The 23,941-nt window shown below is 35.7% G+C and overlaps 2 protein-coding genes across 4 annotated transcripts; one reads left to right on the top strand and one right to left on the bottom strand.

Moving 5' to 3' along the window:
- Positions 1–1,883: 1,883 nt before the first annotated feature.
- Positions 1,884–13,022, top strand: LOC108376919 (amine sulfotransferase-like). Its single transcript, XM_017633185.1, has 5 exons — positions 1,884–2,221; positions 11,590–11,722; positions 11,792–12,119; positions 12,704–12,779; positions 12,844–13,022. Exons 1-5 carry the CDS (start codon positions 1,956–1,958, stop codon positions 12,992–12,994), a joined length of 954 nt encoding a protein of 317 aa, XP_017488674.1. The 5' UTR covers positions 1,884–1,955; the 3' UTR covers positions 12,995–13,022.
- A 6,005-nt stretch (positions 13,023–19,027) lies between these two features.
- On the bottom strand, positions 19,028–23,687 carry St1 (Sulfotransferase 1). Of its 3 annotated transcripts, none has more exons than XM_017633175.1 (5): positions 23,484–23,687; positions 20,428–20,762; positions 20,210–20,342; positions 19,745–20,142; positions 19,028–19,233 (listed from the first exon to the last, which is right to left on the bottom strand). In XM_017633175.1, exons 2-5 carry the CDS (start codon positions 20,760–20,762, stop codon positions 19,092–19,094), a joined length of 1,008 nt encoding a protein of 335 aa, XP_017488664.1. In that variant the 5' UTR covers positions 23,484–23,687; the 3' UTR covers positions 19,028–19,091. The 3 variants fall into 3 exon arrangements, with proteins under 3 accessions (XP_017488664.1, XP_017488647.1, XP_017488656.1); XM_017633158.1 differs by having other exon boundaries at positions 19,036–19,236; XM_017633167.1 differs by having other exon boundaries at positions 19,036–19,236; positions 23,567–23,656.
- Between the last annotated feature and the right edge of the window lie 254 nt (positions 23,688–23,941).

The raw sequence follows: 23,941 nt of genomic DNA, 5'->3' as shown, positions 1-23,941 counted from the left end.
CGATATATAAAGGGGGCACGGCACCTCCCATACAAACCGAATTTTTCAAATTGCACATCTCTGGAAGTGTTCATGTTAGAGTACTGAAATTTGGTATTGAGGTATATGAAATCATTCCCATACCCATAGAGAAAACTAGGGCTATTTGAAAACTTGTACCTATTATTGTATTTACATATGGTATATATAGCTCTTCTGTACGTGTGTTTGCGAGTGAACTTCTCCTAAATAGCTGGGCTAAATTTAACGAAAAGTTTTGTGTGAGTTTGAGTGGGTCTCTGGATAGTTTGGGCTCACAATTTGACGAACCAGGTGGCGCTGGAGTGGAGATAATACTAAAAATCATATCTGTGATCCGATTCGAACTATGTATTGATATCGTAAAGGGAAATATTTCTGCGGAAAAGTCGAGATATTACAAAAATTCGTATTTATGATCCGATTTGGCTTATATTCGGGATATGTACTGGCAATGCAAACATTACAAAAAAGAGCTGCCAGATGGCGCTGGAGTCGACTTATTACTAAAAAACGTCCAGTAAAAAAAGTGCCGCGAATGTCTGATTACATCGACCTGCTGCACCACTGCGTATGTCGAACTTCTGTGTGTTTCTACTGGCCCAATGAACGTGGTTTGCCAATATTACTATGCGTTGAAGCGTCGATCTGAGACACCAGAATTAGGTTATCTAGGGGTTAATCACAAATGACCTCAGTTAAATCAACTACCAGAACCATTGCTGTCCTTGACAAGACATTTACGTTATTCCGTCTGAATAAGTCTATATATATTGGACTTCTGTAGACCAATGATACTCAGCCTTTTTGAAATCGCCACCAACTACACTATACAGTTTCAAGGACAAATTCACCATCGAAGCGGACCATTGTTGCCGTCAGGGAGTGTAGGGGAAAAAGATCTTCAAATTAGTTACGTTGTTTGATAAACCGTGACTTGAAACGATACATCATTGAATAATTGAAAGAGTTTCTTCTCGGACATAACACTTCCCTTAGGTTATTTAAGATGGCCATGGAAATATGCCTTCCCGACAATCACCAAACCATAATATTAGCAGATAAATCGTGAACGTGAATAGTTGATGAAAATGTTGGATCGAAGTGTTTCAATAAAAGATTTGATTCTGGACGGGCCGAAGTTCCCCGGGTCTGCTAGTGATTTATATTTTTCAAATTCTTTAATAAATCATATTGTGGTGTTACATTGTACTTTACCTTATGTGTACACATATTGTCAATGGCGAATATATGTATATGAAGAGGATTTAAGCTAATGTGAAATCGGTATACTTTTTTCCTTAATACGATTACAAATGGCTACTGTGCTCCTTACGTGATCTGGTATAATTGTAAACATAAGTATGTAGTCTTTGCTATGTAAGAATCTACTTAAGTATTATCATAGTTAGCAGTTAACAAACAAAGAAAATCTCTATAGGTTAGAGTTTTTTTTTCATAAAAACAAAACCAGCATCAAAACATTAGGGTGTTTAAAATTGTTTAACAGTTTAATCATCGCGCAGCCATGCATCCAAAAAAATTTCCCACGCATACGATGAAAACTTCGACGTAGTCATGTTCTAAAAAGCCTAAAAGTATTGCGCTGACTTTGTACACCATTGCAGATAACTTATATTTTACGAGTTTAAGTATTACCCTATTCTATCACAGCTATGCCAAAGAGTATGTAATATCAGCTTCAAAATAAACTCACCCTAATGCGTACATTTTATTTGTACACAATCCACGCATATATTTGCGAATTTTGATAACAATAATAAGTACATATGTATGTATGTAAGAATGCACAAATGGATTCGATGGGCTTCACAACAAAAATATACAATAAATTTCAATAGTAGTACTTCAACTGTGTTCGAGAGTAGATATTGCCTAGTTTCACAGTAATTATTTTGTTTTTCACTATTTTCGAAATGGAAGAAGTTCCCGTGCACGCTAAAAGCTATCCCACTAATTTGTTGAACAAAGACTGGACCAAGCGAAAGCTATTTGAAAATAGCGGTCAAGCCTTCGTTGATAAGGTGCACGATATGGAGGTGAAAGACGATGATGTTTGGCTGGTGACGCTGCCAAAATGTGGCACAACTTGGATGCAAGAATTGTTGTGGTTGGTGTTGAATGATTTTGACTTTGAGACGGCACGCAATGAGCATTTGGAAGTGAGAACGCCGTTTTTGGAGTAAGAGAGGGGAAATCAATTAATAACACTCATACACACTGTTGCCAACTTGGCGCTTTTCGCATTAAATTTAGTGCGTTTCTTTATTCAAAACGCAAAAATTTTTGAGTTTAGTGCTTGGTGTCTTCTCTATTAACGTCGCTTGGACGAAAATATTTGAATTTATAGGAAACAGAACAAATTCGACCGTCGAGCACGAAACATTGATTCTTACTAATTTGATTTAACATCCCTGCAATAGAATTTTTTATGCATACAAAGTCCTTTAAATACTCCAATAGAAATTTGGTGCTTTTTTCGAGAAAAACGCGATGTGTTTTTGGGTTTTAGTGCTTTTTCAAATTAAAAACTTGGCAACACTGGTATAAATAATAAACAATAATGGGAAAGTAAGAGTGCGGTTTGGAGCTATTTATTTGTATGTTGTCTGCATGTCAAACAGGTTTGGTATGCTTTTTGGAAAATTGCTCACTAAACCATCAAATGGCTTGGTTTAGATTTATATTAGGCGTGTTTTTTTTTTGTACACCCATACGTATCTGCGCTTAAAAATGGTATGGAGCTCTAAGTGACAAACTTTATATGCCCTTATAAATAGTTGTCGATAAAATCAAAATTACTTGTTTTGAAATGGAAATTTTCGATGATTGTTTTTCTTTACACGTTCAGCGTAGATGTATATGCGTGCAAAAAAACACAGCTATTAATAGATTTATATTAATACATTTATGTTTTGTTAGTTAATTTTTTTCACTAAAAAACAAAATAATATAAATCAAAATTACATGCTTAAATAAAATAAAGCAAAACAAGAAATAGCCAAATATAAAATAAAATGAAACTTAATAAAATGAAAATTTAAGAAAATGAAAGAAATGAACAATATTTCGTTCATACAGTTCTGATGTTATACTGTTACGGCCATGATACAAAAAAGAAGGTAGTTCATTTGCCACTTTTTCATCGCTATATTATCAACCTGCCCAATCCTATATAGAACAGTAAAAAAATATATTTAAATTTTACCCAAAGAAACACCGATGCTGTAAAAATACTGAATAATACTCACTTCTCTTAAATGCAATTAAAATGTTTTTAAAATGTTCCCTATAATTCTATTAGTCTAAAAATAAATTTTTTGGGAGTGGTTATCGAATTTAATCTAAAATTAAAACGCGGCGCCTAATAAGAACTTTTGCGTGGACCAATGCAAAAATAGCATTTAAAATAAAAAACGGTCTGTACAGTAAAAAAGGCCAAAGATAGTAGCTCTTTGATGCCATATGGAATACTAATCCCTTTCAATGTTATGAGCTTTGGCGATGGTCTTTTGTTCCACCTGTGAGATCTCTGCCAAGCGTGTATAATCCCCTTTGATCTTGCAACTACAACACTGGTCCGATGCGGAAGCCAATAAAAGTCCTTATAAGGAAGCCTAAGAGAACAGATGAACGTTTTCTGTTATAAGAGGGCCAAGAATCCTCGCAGCCCCTCAGAATGAAAAGCTTTCCCGTACATTGGCTAAATGAGTCGTGTGATCTCTTGAATATCGTTCAAATGAAGCCATTGATATACCAACCGTGTTCCTTCTTGGAAGCCACTTTTAGGGCCAAGGGAGGCCACACCTATGGGGTTTATCATGAAATGATTATTATAAATTTCAACCAGGTTGATTTAAAAATAAGGATTTTCTAAATATATCGCCTCCACCGCCACCCAGCAGGTCCATTTCTTGCAAACGAATTCATCATACAGGTGGCTTACATTGCGAATTTGAACGAAATCGGTCATGAAATACGACCCTTATAAATGACCCAACTCCAGTGCCACCAAGCGAGTTTTCTAGTAGTTAGTCTATAATAGGACCATATGTGAACGGTATAAACTCCGACAATTTGACTGAACTCTATCCAGTGGTTTTTAAGTTCAGTCCGAATAACGAAAGTCATAAAAATTTAAATTTCATACTTTGTGCAAAATTAAAAAAAATCTTAAAAATTTCCACAAAAAATTTTACCCTTTCCCAAAAATTAAAAAGAAAGAAACAATCATCCAATGCGAATTAGAAATCTAGGAGAAAATGGTTCCCAGTAATGCTTGCTTATCTATGTATATGTACATATATGTATAGGTGCAGCCTTTCCAATAACTACCACTTTTAGACGTAACTTGCTGTCCCCATTAGCGATTGTTCATGTTTTGCGATGGATCTCTGGCGATGATTCGCTTGTGTAGACCGTTCATCGCAAGGGTGAACTGTTAAAAAGATAGCTTCAGAGCTTTTTTGAGCTTTAGATTTTGATAAAGTTGTGTTTTTCTATTATATATATGCTCAAAACAACGTGGAGTATGTTATTTTTGCGAATACAGTAATTTTCGTTATGCGTCGTAAGCACTTTTTGAAATGAAATCTTGTGCGATGACATGCCCAAGTACCAAAATATCTCTGCGATGAACATTTCGCCTGGCATGAAACTGACAGATCTCCTGCGATGGCTCTACGCTAACGAAGGCAGCAAGTTCGTTATTGACAACATATGTACATAGCTGTGTCAAATTTCAAGACGCTAGCTTAAACAGTTCCAGGGATAAGCGTTATGAAAAGTTCAGTTTGTATGGGAGGTACCACGCCCCCTTTTCCAATACCTGCCACTCTCCATCGTGAGCATCGCATTAATAACATATATAGCTGTTTTAAATTTCAGGACATAAGAAGATATAAGAATTTCAGTTTGTATGGGAGATGCCACGCCCCCTTTTCCAATACCTGCCACTTTTCTCTGAAAGTAAGTTATTGATAACATATGTGGCTTTTTCAAATTTAGGGCGTTATGAGAGGTGCCCCGCCCCCTTTTCCTATATCTGCCACTTTTCGCACTGATATCAGGGAACGGCTTTTAAGGAAATTGCCTTTTTTCTGCTAAAGAGATAGAGTATATTCGATTAAGAATGTCCACGATTTAGATTTCCTTGATTCCATATACCCTGCAAACCAAAGTTCCCGAAATTTTAACGAAATCTTTAGGAGTATCTGATTTCTGTAACGATTTTTTTCCGAATCTTCAAAGAAAATTATATGAAGTGGTTGACACGAACTCGTAAAGAAATTTCTGTACGAAAAATAAAGAAAATTTTGAAAAAAGTCTGCAAGAAATTCTTCACATAGCAACATTATTTTCATTTCTTTACCGATTTTCTTCCGAAATTTCGGAAAAGAATGGAAGTGTGCGTAATTTATTTCATTTTAGAAATTTCTCCAAAAAATCGGATGGGATCTTTCCGAATTCTTTAAAATTTCTTTACGATTCAGAATACTCTGATAAAATGGTTTGCAGGGTATACACATTTGATGTTGCCTTTTTTAAAATATTTGCCCTTTTTGCCTTTTTTAAGATCAAATATCTTCCTTTTTTAAGATCAAATACCTTTTTTTACTTTTTCTACCTTTAAACCTTTTTTTTAAGATTAAAAAATATACATATGCCCATGCGGCTTATAGAAGAGCAGGGACCTTTTGCCAAATTGGTGTTGGAAAAATTCAAAGCCGTTTTCTCAGCTAACGTAGGTTTGGAGACAATAAGATGTGTGGATAAAATTGTAAAGGGCGAGGAAAAGGCCCTTATTCCTGATAATATGAAAGTTTTGAATTTTCCATATTCAAATTGGGCGCCACTTGTATTAACTCACGTCGAGCGCACATTTAGTACATTCAAGGCTTTTCTTCGCGAAAATCGAATGAAAATGGTGCCAGAAAACTTCAAAATGCATCTTGTGGTTCATTGTTACTACAACTATACAGATTAAAGTTCTATGAGTTAGAAACTCGAAAGGATAAAATAGTCAAAGATTCAAAGTACAAATTTGTCATATAATGAAACTAGTCATAGTTTTTCTCTTTTTACTTGTAATATAAATATTTCTAAAATAAATGTATTTTTTGATTGTTCTTCGTATTTTCTGTCTGTTTTAGTGCCTTATTTTGCTTTTTTTGCAATACCTAGTGCCTTTTCCTGCCTTTTTCGCTATTTTGTTTTGCCTTTTTTTGCATTTTTTTGTTATTTTATTTTGCCTTTTTTATAGGTTTTTAGGTCCTAAAAATCCGTTCCCTGCTGATAACATATGTAGCTGTGTCAAATTTCAGGACGTTGGCGTAAGCGGTTCTAGAGAAAAGCGTTAGGAGATGTTCAGTATGTATGGGAGGTGCCACGCCCCCTTTTCCAATAGCTTCCAGCTTTCTCCGTAAGTAAGGTATTTACAATTCATCCATCCGTGCAAAGTTTCAGAGATATATTGGTGACCTCAAAAAAGGGGTTTCAACATTTTATTGTGACGTACATATGTATATGTGTAGATATCCATCATTCTCCTACTGTATAAGAACGTTAGGAATATTCCTACCCCAGCGCACCCTTCGTGTAATTTTTTAGTCTAAATACTCCTTTTCAATTGGCTAACAAATGTTCTAAATATGAGCCAAATCTACAACTAAATGCAGTTTTTAGAAAAATCCGGACACCAGTGCCACCTACCGACTAAATTTTTAGTCGAAATATTTCCCTTCAAGGTACTCACATATATTCCAAATATGAACCAAATCGGGCTAGCAGTTTAGTAGTTTAGTGCAGTGTCCGCCAAAAAGAGAAGTCTTAAAATGAGAATGTATTAGTTATGAAATAAAAAATGAGAATGTGTTGGTGGTAATGCACGGACATGCGTCATCAACCTGCTTCGCCTATTGTTGGCATGCAACTAAATAAAATTTGTTGCTCTGCTACTCTTTCTGTTGACGTTCGGATTGTGTACGTGTAAGAAGCCGATTGTGTACATGTGAAACAGTGATGCCAGATTGTGGGTAATTTCCCTATTTGAGGGATATTTTGCATCAAAAATTATTTAAAGGGAAAAAAGGGACACTTCATATAAACAAGGGATTTTCTTTTGACGCAGTTATTGTTGCATAATTGATCAAAATTCAAGAATATTCGACATTCTTACGTAATTAATCGTTCTGAAGATGTGATGTGGAGTGAAATGGTATATAATTGTTAAAAAGTACAAGGACAATTTCGAAAATTTTCTTACGTTAACCAATTCAAGCACTGAGTAAGAAAGAATCTTTTCAGTTGTAACTGGTGTTTCATGTAAAAAGCGGAACAAATTATCTGATGAAATGTTAAATAGCACATGAATGTGCTTCAATTTTAAAGTCACCAAAAAATTCTTTTAGGCCCTTAGTGAGTGAGCAAAAAAATGAAAGGGAAAAAATGAATGAGTGAAAAAAATGCAGAAAAAGGGGTTTTTTCTTAACAGCGGTCGGCCCTCGACAGGCAATGGCAAACCTCCGAGTGTATTCCTGCCATGAAAAACAGCTTCTCATAAAAATACACTCGCCATTCGGAGTCGGCGTAAAACTGTAGGTCCCTCCCCTTTGTGTGACAACATCAAGGGGACCGCCACAAATTGGAGGAAAAGCACATATGTGTAAGCGCCAAACTATTATTATTATTTTATATGAATTTTACTTCTTTACTACTGAAACATGTATATGTTTAAATTCGTTGGGAATTTTGTGGGATAAATTTTCAAGATGTGGGTAATTGAGGGATTTTTTCCCCATTTCCGTGGGATATTTAACAGAGAATGTCTGGCATCACTGATGTGAAAGGCCGAATATAGTTCGTTTCCCAGGAAAGTGTTTGGCGGTCACTGGTTTAGTGACATTTAATGTACAGAAAACTCTATAAAATTATGAAATCGTAACGTCTCAGCATTCTTCATTTTTCGGCAACAGCAACAAAAAGTTTCAAATTTTTTTAAATCGAAAAACCTTCCACACAGAAGGTCCAAAAAAGTACTTTTTACAGAATTGAAATCGGTTCAGCCGTTTGGTCAGGCATCGCCAACATACGAAAATTTTTTCTTTTTTATTATATAGACTAGCTTTTACCCGCGGGTTTCACCCCACGCCGGAAGGAATTAAAGGGGTCATGTGACTTGTGGTTCCGAAGTTATGGCTGATAAAAAATTGCAAGCCTGTGTTGAGTGCTACCTTACTATAAGCACCTACCATAGATATGCCTGCGTACCAAATGTCATGTTTATGTGACTTACGGTTCGGAAGTTATAACTGGTAAAATATTCCACGCCTTTGGGATTTGCCGCCCCCTTTCACAGTCTCATAAACAAAAAATTTTCAGGTAAAAGTGTCACCGTTTTTGAAATATTTACATTTTTTCGAATTTCAAAAAAAATCGTGCCTTTTCATGTGTTTTCTTTAACTGCAACTACAAACCGGGCAATACTTAGGTAATTTTTTATGTAAAATACTTCCAGATACATAGTTGCCTCTCCATACTCAAATGCAATACAGTATATTTTGCTTAGCTGCACATCCTTCTTTGCACGAAAAACTTGTGCACGTAACCGAAAAAGGCACTTAAGCGAATTTTCTTTACTACTTCAATGAGGAAGGTATCCGAATCCCTATTAAACCAAATATTGGCGGAGCTCTTACCATGTAGAAATTTCTGCAAGCGAAATTTTTACCGAATGTTATCTAATTATCTATATAACTACATAAGTTGATAGCCATTTTCGCTGTTCTGCGAGATGAGCAAAATAAATAAAATTAGGTAATGTAGGGCCAGTGCAGGTAAACGTAATACTTTCATTGATAATTGATACTAGTCGCACAATTTTTAAGGCAGGTATCGCCAATGTGCAGGTATGTTGAATGCATCTATCGGAGCAGTTTCCTTATAAATGTTAAAAATAATGCTTTTGATGCGCATTTTGGGTTAGGTATCTTAAATGTGCACTTAAGCACAGTAAGTGTGGCACCTTTCTGAAATCTTTATGAAATGAGCAATTTTTTTGTGTAATGTAAAGTTATAGCTCAGTACATTTTTTTTCACCCGAGATAGTCAAAGTTGGGGAAGAAAATATCAAAAACTTAAAAATCCCAAAATAGTCCTAATTTTATGATGGTTCCTTAATATATTTTAACTACATTGCATTTGAGTATGGAGAGGCAACTATCTGGAAGTATTTTACATAAAAAATGACCTAAGTATTGCCCGGTTTGTAGTTGCAGTTAAAGAAAACACATGAAAAGGCACGATTTTTTTAAATTCGAAAAAATGTAAATATTTCAAAAACGGTGACACTTTTACCTGAAATTTTTTTGTTTATCAGTGAGCTCACCCCCCCTCCCACCTACCTTCCCCTAAAGTTTGGCACATTACTTCTGGGACACCCTGTATGTAAAATTTGCAAAAACTACCACACTGCGGTTTTGATTTATAATGTTATTAGGCTCTTATTTATCCAAATTTTCAGATAATAAAAATAAATATATAATTTGGATGTTACTTGTTGTTCTAGACGTTTTTTTTTTAAATTTATGGCTTACTATTATAAAATCACATAACGCTGTTTGCAAGTGGACTACTCATATGTATATAGATTAAAAGTTTTCAAAATATTTGTATCAAAATTGCATGCATGTCTGCTTACTACAAAGTAGGCCAATGCGATAAATAGTTATCTCCCACCATGCCTCATCGCCCGCAGAGATAAACACTGCATATGAACTGAGAATTTCGAAGTTTCTAAGTCGGTGATGGGCACCACCATGCCCGCGGGCAAAGCTCTCTTAAGTTTTCTATACATTTGGTGTAGATGCGTGCAGAGTAAAAGATCTCTCTGCCCATCGCTGCTCTAAGTAAATCGTGTGCGTTAATATCATGAAGTAGACACTCGCACAAAAAAAAACGATCAAAAAGACTTGATCTTGAATATTTTTTAAATATTCAATTCTCAAAATTAGTCTAACATAGGAAAGGGGCTAATTTGGTTTTATTTGACCATGGCTTAGCTATTTGCTTGTGATAATTAAATAAAAAACGCTTTTTATGAAATTTTTTATACAGATAAGGCTTTGCATTTTAAGGATATTTAAATAAGTATTATCCCTGAGGATATTCATATAAGGTTGCCACCTACTCGAAATTAGTTACAATTTAAATAAAACACCATAATATTGGTATCCAGTGGAAGGATTTTAAAAATCCCCGATTCAGAAATATTTTGGAACACGGTTGCCACTTATTTTGAATTGCCTATTGGTTTAGTTTTTTTTGTAGAAAATAAAGGTACAATATTACTATTAATGAGCACTAAAAGAAGGCTCTTAAACAATGCTTTGCCAGTATACTACGTGTTATCCCTTAGGATATTAGTGTAAGGCTGCCACTTATTTTCAATTCTACAAAATTTAACTAAAGAATCGCAATATGGATATCAAACGAAAGGTATGCACATATTTTTGAGAACTTTAGTCCGAAAATGTTTTCGATGAGGGTTGTCAGGTTTTTTGGGAATAAAAATTTGTATTTTGTTAATTTTGTTTATAAAAAAGTTACGGCGTAGCTCAACCAATTACCTCAGAAAAATTAGTTTATTTCTACTTATGCAGCAACTAACTTTAAACTGATGTATAATCACCTAGCAGCCTCATTGAGATAAACCAAATGCTTACACTTTTGATACATATCTTTGCAAATATTTCAATATTACACTATAGGAAGTGCATGTAAAACTACTACTGAAAAGTGTCTATTTTTCAACCAGAATCTGTGTAAATATACACACAAGATGTTCAAGATTTGATTTTGAATATATACACATGAATTGTTTAAAAGTTGCAAAAAATGTGAAAGTAAATATACACTTTTTACTAATAGTAAACATTAAGTGCTCGCACTTATCCAATTTTAAACATTTTATGTATAATTTTGCTCTATGCGACAAATTTGGTAAGTAAACGTCAAGTTAGTGTTTAATTTTATTACACGCTGTGTAAATTTGCTCACATTAGGAGATGCAACTGGTTACCTTTCTTTATATGCGTAAATTTAAACAAAATTTTTTTAGGGCAAATTTTAAACATTTTATGTGTAAAGCGTGAAGTTTTGAACAATAAATGTTTAGAATTCAACAAACAAGTTAGAAATGTATTTTACGCCACACATATGATAAGTAAAAGTAAACAGGCAGTTCAAATTTAATTAACCCGGTGTGTAAATTTGCATTAATAAAGAGAGGAAACTGGTGATCTATCTTAATATGCGCAAATTTAAACAAAAAAAATTTTAGAGTGTAGTTGTAAAATCATCTAACTGTGGGCAATTACCTATTTCAGCATGAAAAGTCATCTGTAAAAGAAACATACTGACTTTGTATTACTTCAAGCTAAATGCATTTTAAAGTCAAGTAGTAATTTTAAAAACATGCAGCTCAATATATGGATATATAAAAATATAGTATGTATATATGCACCCTTTGTATAAAAACATTTATTTTAACAGATTTGATTATATCTTACACCACGACTTAAATCACGCTCTTGCACCAGTGGAAGCGCTTAAATCACCGCGTCTTATAAAAACACACATGCCATTGCCGCTGCTACCCCAACAACTGTGGAACAAAAAACCTAAGGTAGAGTATTCTTACTTTTTAATGCTTCTTATAACCAAATAGGAATTCTTATTTTCTTTTCCTTTATAGGTCGTTTATGTTTATCGCAATCCAAAAGACTATATTGTTTCTTGTTTCTATCACTTACGCAGCCTTGGCGTCAATATGGATAGTACGCTGGAGAAATTTACCCTAGAATACACCGAGGAAGATAAAACGGTTCCAACTGATGATTTTGAGCATGTAACTGAATTTTATGAATTGCGGAATGAACCTTGGATATACTACACTAGTTTTGAGTGCATGAAAGAGGATTTGCGAACGGTTATAGAAGAGATTTGCAAGTTTCTAGGCAAAAATATAAGCGAAGAACAAATGGAGCAAATGTTGCAACATTTGTCATTCGAGGAAATGAAAAGTGAGTAAAGGTAGAAAATAACCACATATGTAAATTAGGGTGGTCATTAAATGCAGAGAGCAAATTTTTACATCCGATTTCGTAAGCCTCAACCCCTACGTCGATGCAACTACAGTCGAAAATATGACGTATAAATTTTGGTCCCGATTGGAGTCGGTTAAGGCGTGTCGCAGAGGGGCAAAGTTCAGAATCGGAACCAAAATGTGTATGTGATATATTCGACTTTAGTAGTATTTTAAGTATTAAAAAAAAATATTTATAATATTATATATTTTTTGAGTCTCCATAGATCCTTCTGGCCTTTGACCCCTTTGCGAAACGCCTTAACTGACTCCAATTGGGACCAAAATTTATATGTTATATCTTCGACTATGGTAGCATCGATTCTGGGTATTAGATGAAAAAAAGTTAATGTGGTGTTACTGATTGGGGGGTGAGACTGAAAAAAAATCAGTAATTTGATTTTAAGGACTACCCCAATGTACATACATACATATGTCTAATTTTTGTTTAATAAAGTCACAATTTTTAAAATAACATTCTTTAGCAAAAACTTCCCCGTACTATATTATTTTTTTTTGCAGAGAACCCCAAAGTGAATCATTGTTGGGAGTTTGAACAATTGCGTGCCAAATATAAAAATAAACATGAAGATCACAAGTAGGCTTAGAAGAAAAATTTTTAGAAAAGAATTAACTATTACATATCTACTTTAATTTCACAGCTTTATACGTCGCGGCCAGGCAGGTGGCTATAAAGACGAATTATCTGCGGATGTTATAGGCAAAATGGATGCTTGGATACAACGTAATCTCGAACATTATAAACTGAGCTTAAATGAATTGCTTTTGCTTAATGTTAATGCCGCATTGTGAATAAAATATATGAAAAAATTAAAGGTTTTGTAGGTCTTTTATTAATTATTTTATTATTTTTTATTATTATTATATTTAGTTAGTTTCGAAATAATTCCAGCTAAAAGTTTTATGATGGGGAACGCGATTTGTAGGGATATTTTTTTTTAATATTAACGCCACCGAGTTGAGACAATATATTTTGAAGACGCAAGCAAATTTTTCGTGGCGCATGCTAATGTACACTCTAAAAAGTGCATGTAAAACTACTACTGAAAAGTGTTTATTTTTCAACCAGAATCTGTTCAAGTATACGCACAGGATGTTCAAGATTTGATTTTGAACATGAGTTGTTTAAAATATACACATGAAATGTTTAAAATTAGAAACATTTGGAAAGTAAAAATATATTTTTTACAAATAATAAATACTAAGTCCCAGGGGCGCACGCAGGAATATATTTTTGGGGGGGAAGGGTTTATACTTCTAACTATACATCATCAGCAAATACTGAAAATTCGCTCTTTAAAATACATTTATGAAAGTTTTATTTACAGTATGTAATTAATAAATAAACTTTTTAAAGTATCATCAATTGCATTTTATTTACATAAAATTTACAAAGAACTCAGACATTTTCAACCGGCTTCAAAAAAGGGGAGGTTATCAATTCTGCGGAGTATTTTTACTTCTTTTATTTATTGCACCGCATAACTTTGCACCGCGTGAACCGATTCCAATAATTATTTTTTTTACCGGAAAGGTGGTACCTTAAGGGTCGTCTCGTAATTTGGTTTAGATCCGATCATTAAATCATGAAAAAATTAACGGTTAAAGATGCACTCAACTTTCAAAAGTAATACAAAATTTTACAAAAGAATTTTAAGATAAATAAATTAAATAATTTCACGAAATTTTTACACTTCTTTATTAATTTTCGTCGATTTCTGGTTTCTCATTTTTTAATAATTCGAATAACGAAAATTTAACTGAACTTGTATTTTTATCATGTAGCTCATTTTGGTGGAACGAATTCGAAGTTAGCAAATTAAATCTTCGAATGCTTATTAAGTACATATCAGTGGTAAACTTTTTTAGGCTGTAAAGTGTAAAAGGCAACAGTAAGTGAGTATGCATTGCATATTTTTAGGACAATGTTTTCATTCGCAGTTAAACTTTAAAGAGCTCTCAAGAAAAAAAGAAAAATTCTAACAAAATGTCACACAAGATATGGAAAAGAAAATTTTTTCTTTCAAAATTTCTTATATCATAATAAATTTAGCCCAAAACCACCCCTTGTGTGCGCTACGTGACAAATTTGATATGTAAAAGTAAACAGACCTTGTTTAATTTTGCACACAATAGGAGAGGAAACTGGTTACCTCTCTTTATATGCGTAAATTTAAACGAAAATATTTTAGAGGAAATTTTAAACATTTTATGTTAAACTGTGAAAATGTGAACAATAAATGTTTAAAACTCAAAAAACAAATTAGAAATTTGTTTTAAGCCACACATATGATAAGTAAAAGTAAGCAAGCAGTGTTTAAATTTGCATTCATTAAGAGAGGAAACTGGTTACCTATCTTAATATGCGCAAATTTAAACAAAAATTTTTCAGAGTGTATATACATATGTAGGTATAGCATGTTACCAGAAAGTTCTGGTGTTTTGATATGTGAAAATAATGCTATCAACTTTCTGTTAACTTAAGAGCTTTTTAACATCAAACTGGAGCTTTGCGCTAAAAGCGCTGCTACAGAAAAATCAGCCAAGTTTTGCATATTAGCCCTGTAGGAATTAAGAAAATAATGGCATACATGAAGTATACCAATGCAGCATATAGTGTGGCTTCTGAGTATGCAACTACCGTTGCTTCACTACTTAATCTTTTTTTCTTACTATCGTGTACGCGTTTGCACGACCCACGTAGAGCCTTGGGTCACGACAGAGGGGGAGGGCGCTTTAGTGGGCTACTTTAAAAGTTATCGCAGTTTTCTGATTGTTCTCTGTGACTAGGACCCGAAATGTAAAAAGTAACCCCAATAAAAAGGAAATTAATGACTCAGATGAGAGCCACTTCTTTTTAAGATGATCTCAAAAGACGTTTAAAGGACTAATGATGGACTCTTAAAGGAGAAAGTGGCTCTTGGGGAAATGTTCTATGGAAGACTAAGGCCGACTCGCAGACATCGCAGCCATCTGAATGCGATGGACGGGCAAGTCAAAATACTCCTGGAGTCTTGCGACGTAAAGTAGCGGAAATTTGGTGGCCGAACATATCCCCACAATCCGCATCAAAGCGAGGTATCCGAAGACATCTTTTCTGAGCGCTAGAAGTGCATCTACGAGAGATATAAAAATTGAGCTAGACAATTTCAGAGCCAAGATGGAAAAGGAAGAAATATTTGGTCCCGCCGTCAGAAAATTAAGCCATACCGCCGAAGCATCAGACTACGGACTGCGGCGCCTAAAATATGGTAGTTTTAGAACTCGGATTTGTCATAAATGGATTTATCGAGAGGTAAGTAAGATTAGACGACGAAAAATTGACTCGGAGCTCAGCGATTAGTTGCAGCCAAGATACGCTTTGGCTATATGGGAAAGGTTCGACGTCGCAAAGCTGCAATCTCAACGGACTGCCTGCATCTATGCTACCTCCCATGTGGTTTTTACGACGAGAGGAGACTATACTTCTCACTTGCCTACTCAGTCCAAAGTAGCACTTGTTGACAAGAGTGATTCTGCATTGGATTTCCATGCTGACATTATTATCGGTGTTAATGCGGAATTATAACTGCCAACAGAGACGTGGGTGCCAAGGCGCTGCTGTGCTGACTGTTTGTTTGATGACAGGAGATACTTCGTCTTGTTCTCGTTTACCACCAGACCTATTCGCTTTGCTTCCTTATCCAACTTGTAAAAGGCCGAACAGACTTCGCGGTTTTTGTTTCCGATGATGTCGATGTCATCGGCATCCGCTTGCAATTGCACGCTCTTGTAGTAAATTGTTCCTGAGCGGTTCAGTTCTGCAGCTCTTATTATGTTCTCCAACATAAAATTAAGGAAGTCACATGAAAGGGAGTGGCCCTGTCTGAAACCCTGTTTGGTATCGAACGGCCCGGAGAGGTCTTTCCCAATTCTGACGGAGATGGTGGTATTGCTCAACGTCATTTTACACAACCGTATCAGTTTGGGGGGATGCCAAATTCAGACATAGCGGCGTATAGGCAACTCCTTTTAGTACTGTCGAAAGCGGCTTTATAGTCGATAAATAGGTGGTGAGTGTCGATCCTTTTCTCGCGGGTCTTTTCCACACTTAAATTCCAGTCGTCGGGCATGCGTTCATCTGACCATATTCTGCATAAGAGTTGATGCATGCACCTTATCAAGTCCTCGCCACCGTACTTGAATAGCTCAGCTGGCAGGCTGTCAGCTCCAGCAGCTTTGTTGTTTTCAGCCGCGTTATTGCTATTCGTAGCTCGTCATAGTCAGGCGGTGGAACATAAACTCCGTCATCATGGACTGGGGGCTCGGGTTCTTCTTCTCTACAACTTTCTGTGCCGCTACCATTCAGTGGGGTGGAAAAGTGTTCCTTCCATAATTTAAGTACGTTCTGAACATCGGTTACTAGTTCGCCATTGTTGTTCTTACAGGAGTGCGCCCTGGTCTCGAAGCCTTCCGTAAGTCGCCTAAGTCTCAGGTAAAATTTTCGGGTGTTCTTCCTGTTGGCCAGTAATTCAAGTTCTTCACACTCACGTATTTTGGCCTCCTCTTCTTATTACGGCACATACGTCTCGCTTCCCTCTTCACATCCCTATAGCGGTCTCACATAGCGCGCGTTGCGCCTGATCGCAGCGTGGCCCTGTAGGCGGAATCTTTTTTCTCTGCAGTTTCCTGACACTCTTCACCATACCAGTTGGAGCGCAATGGGGTATTGTTGTTGTGCTGGGTATGCAGTTACAGTTGCACGGCTATATTCAATCCCGACTCTTGCGTCCTCGTTCGCGCACTCTGGGCAACGTGAGCAACACATGTGCGAGATACGGTAACCAATCCAAGTGGAGCCTTGGGTCACGGCAGGAAGAGAGGGAGCTTCAGTGGGGCCACACCGACTTATTCGGTTTAAGGGCTCACTGACGTCTGCAGCGTCTGTTTACCAGTAGGTGCGGTTGCAGCGGGTTTCTGTGTTGGAGCAAGCGGCTAGCTATACAAACGTGTATTTGGTTGCGAAACCTTACAAGTCCCAGCAATGGGTTGTGCGCTGGGTTTGGGACCCGCCACGTAAAAACTTCTTCCAACGAAGAAGAGAAACAATGCCTCGGAAACCAGTTTTCCAGATATTCTAAAAAATGCCAATTTGAAAAAAACCGGTCTCTCACTTTTAAAGTAAGAAAAAAACCGCCAAACCGGTTTTATTTAAAAAATGCGTTGTTGTTACATGGCCAAAAATTATAATCTGACTGCTAAAAATATGTATAGGTTTAATTTAAAAATAAATAAGGCAAAATAAGTTGAAGTATTTTGGATTACAAGTAAAACAGAAATTTTTTTTTTGAAAAATTCACATTTAATGGGGTTAACCGATCTTAAAAAGAGTCGATCGCTAAAACAACAGTCCCTCTTCGGGAAAAACAACAGCATGTAAAGTTGATCGCTAAAACGACAGTAGTTTGTCGGGAAAAAATCGAGCTTGTAGAACAGATTGTCTGAATGAGAATACCCCACTCACTAAACCAGACCGAATATACGAATATAGTCTATTATAGACAAGCCATTCATCGGTAATCAATGAACACCCTTTAAATTTCAGTACCGGAGACCAACACCATCTATCGCAGACGATGAGCCCGAGTTGCTCCGTGAGGCTCGCGGTACTTTGACACTATTCCATTCCGAATATTGTAGCAGGTTAAACTGTGCAGTCCAATTTGAATAAGATGCCCCGACGACGCTAGCCACCTCTTCACATGCCCACTCACATCAGCTCATCTTACTTCCCCTTCCAAACTCATAGGATCTGGCCTTTTCCTGAGCTTGCCGTTAGATGAGAATGAAGACAATATGTAGTCCATTCATTGAGTTTAGACAGAGTTTAGTAAGCTGAAATCAGATTATTTTTTAAATATTTTTATTGAGCTTTGTACCACGATTGTTTATTAGGAAAAATTTAAAAAGCAACAAAGTCTAAGCGGTAGAAGTCATAGCAGCTATTTCGGAGATCACCACATCTCTTCATAAGACTTCTTTTTTTCTAGACTTCAGCAGGGATGCGAATTCGATGTTCAAAGTCAGAAGCGTCTAAAATCCCTCTCCTTGCGGCCCAACCCCTTCGGATCTGACCAGTTCCTGAACCTGCAATATATCAGAATAAAGAAACATGTAGTCGATTCACGGCTTAAGACAGAGTTTCGTAAGCTGCGGTGAACAATTTTTGGGCGGTTTTCCTTTTATTAACCGACTTCAAAAAAGGAAAAGGTTATCAATTTGTCGGAATATTTTATTTTATTTATTTTTTCTGTATGTTACCGCATAACATTGAATCACGTTAACCGATTTCTATAATTTTAAATTAAAATTTTTACAAAGGAAAGGTGGTACCTCACTGGTGGTCCCATACTTGTTTCGTTTAGATACGATCATTTAATCATGAAGAAATTAAATCTAAAAATTGTATATGCGAAAAAGATTTCAAAAATACCGCCTAAAAATAAGAAAGCGGTTGGAACCGGTTTGAAAAAACGGAGTCAATCACCCATGTCGCACAAAACTTTTAAATTATTCAATGCGATACTTACGGGCTGTATATACTAAGGGAATAGCAACGCCCCCTCTGAAATGAACAGACCAGGTGGGAAAGGGTTTGGCTTCATTTGGCATTTTCAATAGTCACAAAATAAAAACCACTCGAGCGGAACTGCTTAGGTGGTTACAGCGCCAAACAAGAACAAGAAGAAGAGGTTAAGAGGACCATGGCTTTATGTGCTTTGTTATTATGGACGTCGACTACTGGAACTTTAGAGAAACAATGTAGAAATAGAACTTACTCCAATATTTCTTTGAAAACTTTTTATTTATAAAAATTTTATGTACAAAACTTAATTAAAAAAACTTAAACTCAGTATTTTGAATAATTTATAAAATCATCAATTGTCAAGTTGTGCTCCTTCAAATTATCCTCTGTCCAGTCTTCAAACTCCTGTATAACTGATTTTGGCATTTCGTCCTTATGGCTGCCAACTATGCCACGACGCACAAATCTGCTTTAATAGTAGAGAAGTTGATTGAACAATCAAATTTGACTATTAATTAATAAAACAATGCTGCAACTATAATTTGTATCTACATTAGAGTGCATCACTCTTCATCGAAAAAAAAATCGATGCTGTTTTTCCATCGGATATATACAAATTATTATATTTAAAGATTTCCGCCAAAATATTTCGGAAATGTATTAAGATTTACGTGAGCTAGACCTATTTGAATATACCCCCAAAAATCATTTTTTTAAATAAAATTATTATTTTTTAAATATTTTAAGTTTGCATGAAAATGTTCAAAATTTTTATCAACGGAACCCAAATAATGAGATTTTTTTGAGGTATTTTCAAATCGGTCTAGTTTGTACAAATCTTAATATTATTTCTGAAATATTTTGGCGGAATTCATAAAATATTATAAACTTCATAGTTCCGGTGGAAGAACCGCAACTTTTTTCAGTGATGCACCCTAATCTACATACTTATTTGTTTTAAAACTTTACTCTTTTACCTAAATTCGTCCACCTCCCGCCCCGCAGCCGCTTTCAGACTTTCAAATTCCTTGACATGATTGCAAGCAGGATTATCCTTCATTTTATCAAATGAGAGATGGTCAACCAGCTGCAATAGTTGTTCATCGCTTACTTCACGCTCCAAAAATTGGCACACATCTTTAATAACGCCAGCCAAGTCACGCTTCATGCGCTCATAACTGGTGAAGAAGATCTCCGATTGATTGCGCAGCTGCCAAAAGTCAAGCACATGAGGCCAAAAGGGATTGAAGTTAACATAGCCATCAATGTAGGAATGCATGAAATCCTCCTTTGTGCCTTTGTAGCCGACCATGCCGCGCCAATGATGAAAATATGAGATGGCTGCATCTTTTGGATTGCGGAAGACGTAAATTATCTGGCGTGCAAGTGGGGTGAAGACAAATGTTTGTAATTTTTATTTCTTGCATTTTTTTCGCTATTACCTTTGGCTTCTTGGTCCACACTTGTTTCGGCAACAGCCAGGCGGGCAGGTGTGATTTTATTAAACGCGGTGAGTGCAACTGATTGGCAGCCTTAATTGTGTCATGCGGCACATTCGGTGCTACACCATTGAATCTGTTAGGGCAATAGGAATAGAAGGAAATACATACATATTAGAAAATGTTGAGCCAGGGACTACTTCATTTTTTTATTTCCTTACTCCAAAAATGGCGAACGTATAGTAAGATCCTCCGATTTCGCCTTTTCAAAATCAAAATTGTTCAATATTAGCCAAGTCATCTCCTGTGCCCAAGTGGTGCCGCATTTCGTGCTAGTCACAATCCAGACATCATCTTCGCGCACTTCGAAATTATATACGCGATCCAAAACGGGCTGAAAGGTATCGGCTAACGAGCAATAGCGATTCTGCCAATCTCCTACGATATCAACGCTGGGCTTTGTAATTGCATAGATCGATGAATAGCCGCCGCTGATGGCTAGTTTTTCGATTTGTTCGAAAGGCACGCTCTCTGCGTAAAATGTGGCATTAGGCATCTGAAGTGAACAAGTAAACAAGTTTCATTTTAATATGGAATAATATATGTACATATGTATATGATTTTCGCGAATTTTTCAAAATTTCGGTTGGGTTCCAATCGGAAAAACGTCTCGGCTACGTGGCAAACTCTTAAGAGGATCTTTTAAAAGTAGGTAAGCGACATTTATTTTTTTAATTTGTTTTTTTTTTTTTAATGCAGAAAAGCACCTAGATTCTAGATGCTCTAGGAATATTTTTGCATCAAAAATAAAATTTCGAAAAAATGTCGCATACATCTTATTGGCGGTTAGGGGTCGGTATGTTTATCTTTAAGAGATCTACTTTATAAAGTAAAATTCATTTCGTCATCGAGAAATCGCTTCACATTTATACTACGATTGTGATTTTTAACCGACTTTCAAAAAAGGAGGAGGTTATCAGTTCGTCGGAATATTTTTTTTGTTATTTTTTATTGTTTTTTATGTATGTTACCGCATAACTTTGGACCACGTCAACCGATTTCGATAATTCTTTTTGCATCGGAAAGGTAGTGTCTCAGAGGTGGTCCCATACTAAGATCCGATCAGTAGATCATGAGATATATATTTTTTTTTTTATGAGAGTTGAAGTCGGGTTTTCTTTAGCTAAAAATTACTTGTAATATGGACAATTTGTGAACAGGATATTAATGAAAATAACGAAAAATGTTAAAAAAAATTGATGTAGGAAAGCTTTTTTCCAGTAAGCCACCTTTCGTGTCACACACATTTTATGTTAAGAGACTTATATCCGGGTTATTTATGTTCATGTTTAGATGATTCCACTTATCGTCCCGTACCCGCCGGCTGGTGTAGAGGCTTGAGGAGTGTTTGAGCGCTTCCACGTGAATTCTAATAGGAGAATTGCCTGTTTGACTAGATTCCCTCGAGCAAGGAGCGCTATGATTTATTTAGGCGTAAGAGTTCCCTGTTTCAGAAGAATCTCACTAACTACGTAGCCAACTAACATTTTCAAACTAAGATTTTCACTCATCGATCGATGGATGGATTAAAAGACAATTTGTACAAAAGCAGACCACATGTGCCCTGAGGAGTTTCTACACTCTCCCAACTCGTGCTCAAGAGCGCTAGTCTTACTAAAAGAGATGGAGATATTGTATATTTAGAATTCCTGAGTGGCCTTTCTTGGAAGTTCACTTGTTGCCGTATTATTCATTTATTGGTCGTAAGCCTTTACCCGCAGCATTACCTTCGAACGAAGAGAGACCACATGAATAAACAGCATCCAGAGAAGCGAACAAAGAATGCCTTACAGAGAAACTAATGTAGAATGTCTACATATTTAATTAAACTTAAAATTGTACTTCCTCACTCATTTACTTCACTTCATTGACTGACTGCAACTTCACTGCAAATTAAACAAAGCAAAACATGATTTTCATGCGATGGAATTTTCCACAGAAAGTAACGGTACAAACGAATTTTTGGGTATTCATTCTATTTTTCAGCTGACTACATTGAAGCATTCTACTTTGCATTCCCCGTAATGAATCAAAGCAGTGAAATTAATAAAATATTGTAGAACATTCTGCTATGCATTACCGGCGATGCCTAAAAGAAGCGAAAAGAACACGTTATCACTAAAAGCGATTACCGATATTTTGCTAGATCTGGTGCTACGCGATTTTCAAGCGCAAAAGTTACGAATACATTCAAACTTCCTATACGGATACACCTTTTATTCTGCTGTTGTTCTGTTAGTTTTCATCCAGTGTGAAATCGTGAGAATAATTGTTATGCCATTCTAGTATGAAACAGCCTATTAGCAACACAGTTTAAAACAAAGTTTTCTCTAAAACTCATCGTTATATAAACATAAGCATAAACAACAACCCTCATCTTCAAAGTCACCAGTAGATCTCTGACGACAAGGACCCAAAGTAGTAGTAAGAGAACACCCGCTTGTGAATAGGGTACCTCTCGATAAAATCACTATAGTGTTGCCCGGAGTATAGAGGCGCTGTTTCAGAACGTAATCCGAATGCAATTGTCCGTAGGGCCTGGGTCTTATCCCTGATCCAAGCAACAACTAAATTAGAAAAAGTTTTTTCTAACAGATAGCGGTCGCTCCTGGCAGCCATTCGGAGGCGGTGTTATAACCCTCAGGGCAGCCACTGCACTTAGTATAAGCGCCAAAGTAAATATTATTATTATTATTAAATATATATGATATGCATATATTTTTTTGTAAAATATTAACAAGTATTTAAGGTTAAAAATTCGCAAAATTTGATGCATCTGACATTGAATGATTACTTTAACGGCACAAATTATTTACCACTTAAAAGGTATAACGTTTTTACCCATGGATTTTCTATTGCAAATTTGTACATGTGTAAGTCATTAAACTCCAAAAAAGGCAGTCAAATTTAACACGTTTTCAAATTTTCTAGTGCAGCATTGGGAGAATCGAATGTCTTGTGAATTAGATAAATGTATACAAACTACTTGGTAATGAAGAGTGTGTTCGCCCTCAACCCACCAAGGCTTACGTTGCTGATATTATGAACCAACCAGATGATAAGTGCACAAAATCAACAAAAAAAAACTCTAACTTGATTGCATTCTACAAGTTGTATTTGTTTTAGCTTTATTTTTAGTTGCGTAAATGATAAATTATTATATGCACACAGCTCATGCGCGCATTGCATTAAAATTCATTCAAATGACAAGGCTTACTTTTACAAATTTCGATGCGTGCACTTATTTATACGCTAAATATGTATGTATTTGTCGAAGCTGTACAAAATACATATATGTACCGCAAATAATCAGCTTTTAGGCGAAACTTTTGCGGCAGCAGTTTACTGCAAACGAACCGTACGCGACCACTGCAATTACGAACTGAATTCCAAGTTTTCAAACGCTATAAGACCAAGCAGTATGCTAAGAGGCAGCGTAAAAAAGTAAATAAACAAAAAATATATATGTATAAAAAAAATTGTTCATAAATATTTACATATATACATACATATAAAGCAATCAACGGCTGTGTTGCCACAAAATTTTTTTATTTTTTATCAAAATCACAGGAAAAAGTTACCGAATTCAACAAAAATTACCAAACTTATTTTATGTGCAGAACTGTACAAACATATATATCGATGCCTTTCTGCATCAAAAAAAAAAAAAAAATA

The sequence above is a fragment of the Rhagoletis zephyria genome, unplaced genomic scaffold, assembly GCF_001687245.7.
Source record: "Rhagoletis zephyria isolate East Lansing unplaced genomic scaffold, Rhagoletis_zephyria_1.1 Rzeph_scaffold_00103, whole genome shotgun sequence".
Classification (NCBI taxonomy): Eukaryota; Metazoa; Arthropoda; class Insecta; order Diptera; family Tephritidae; genus Rhagoletis; species Rhagoletis zephyria.
This window is presented reverse-complemented; position numbering and strand designations above follow the sequence as displayed.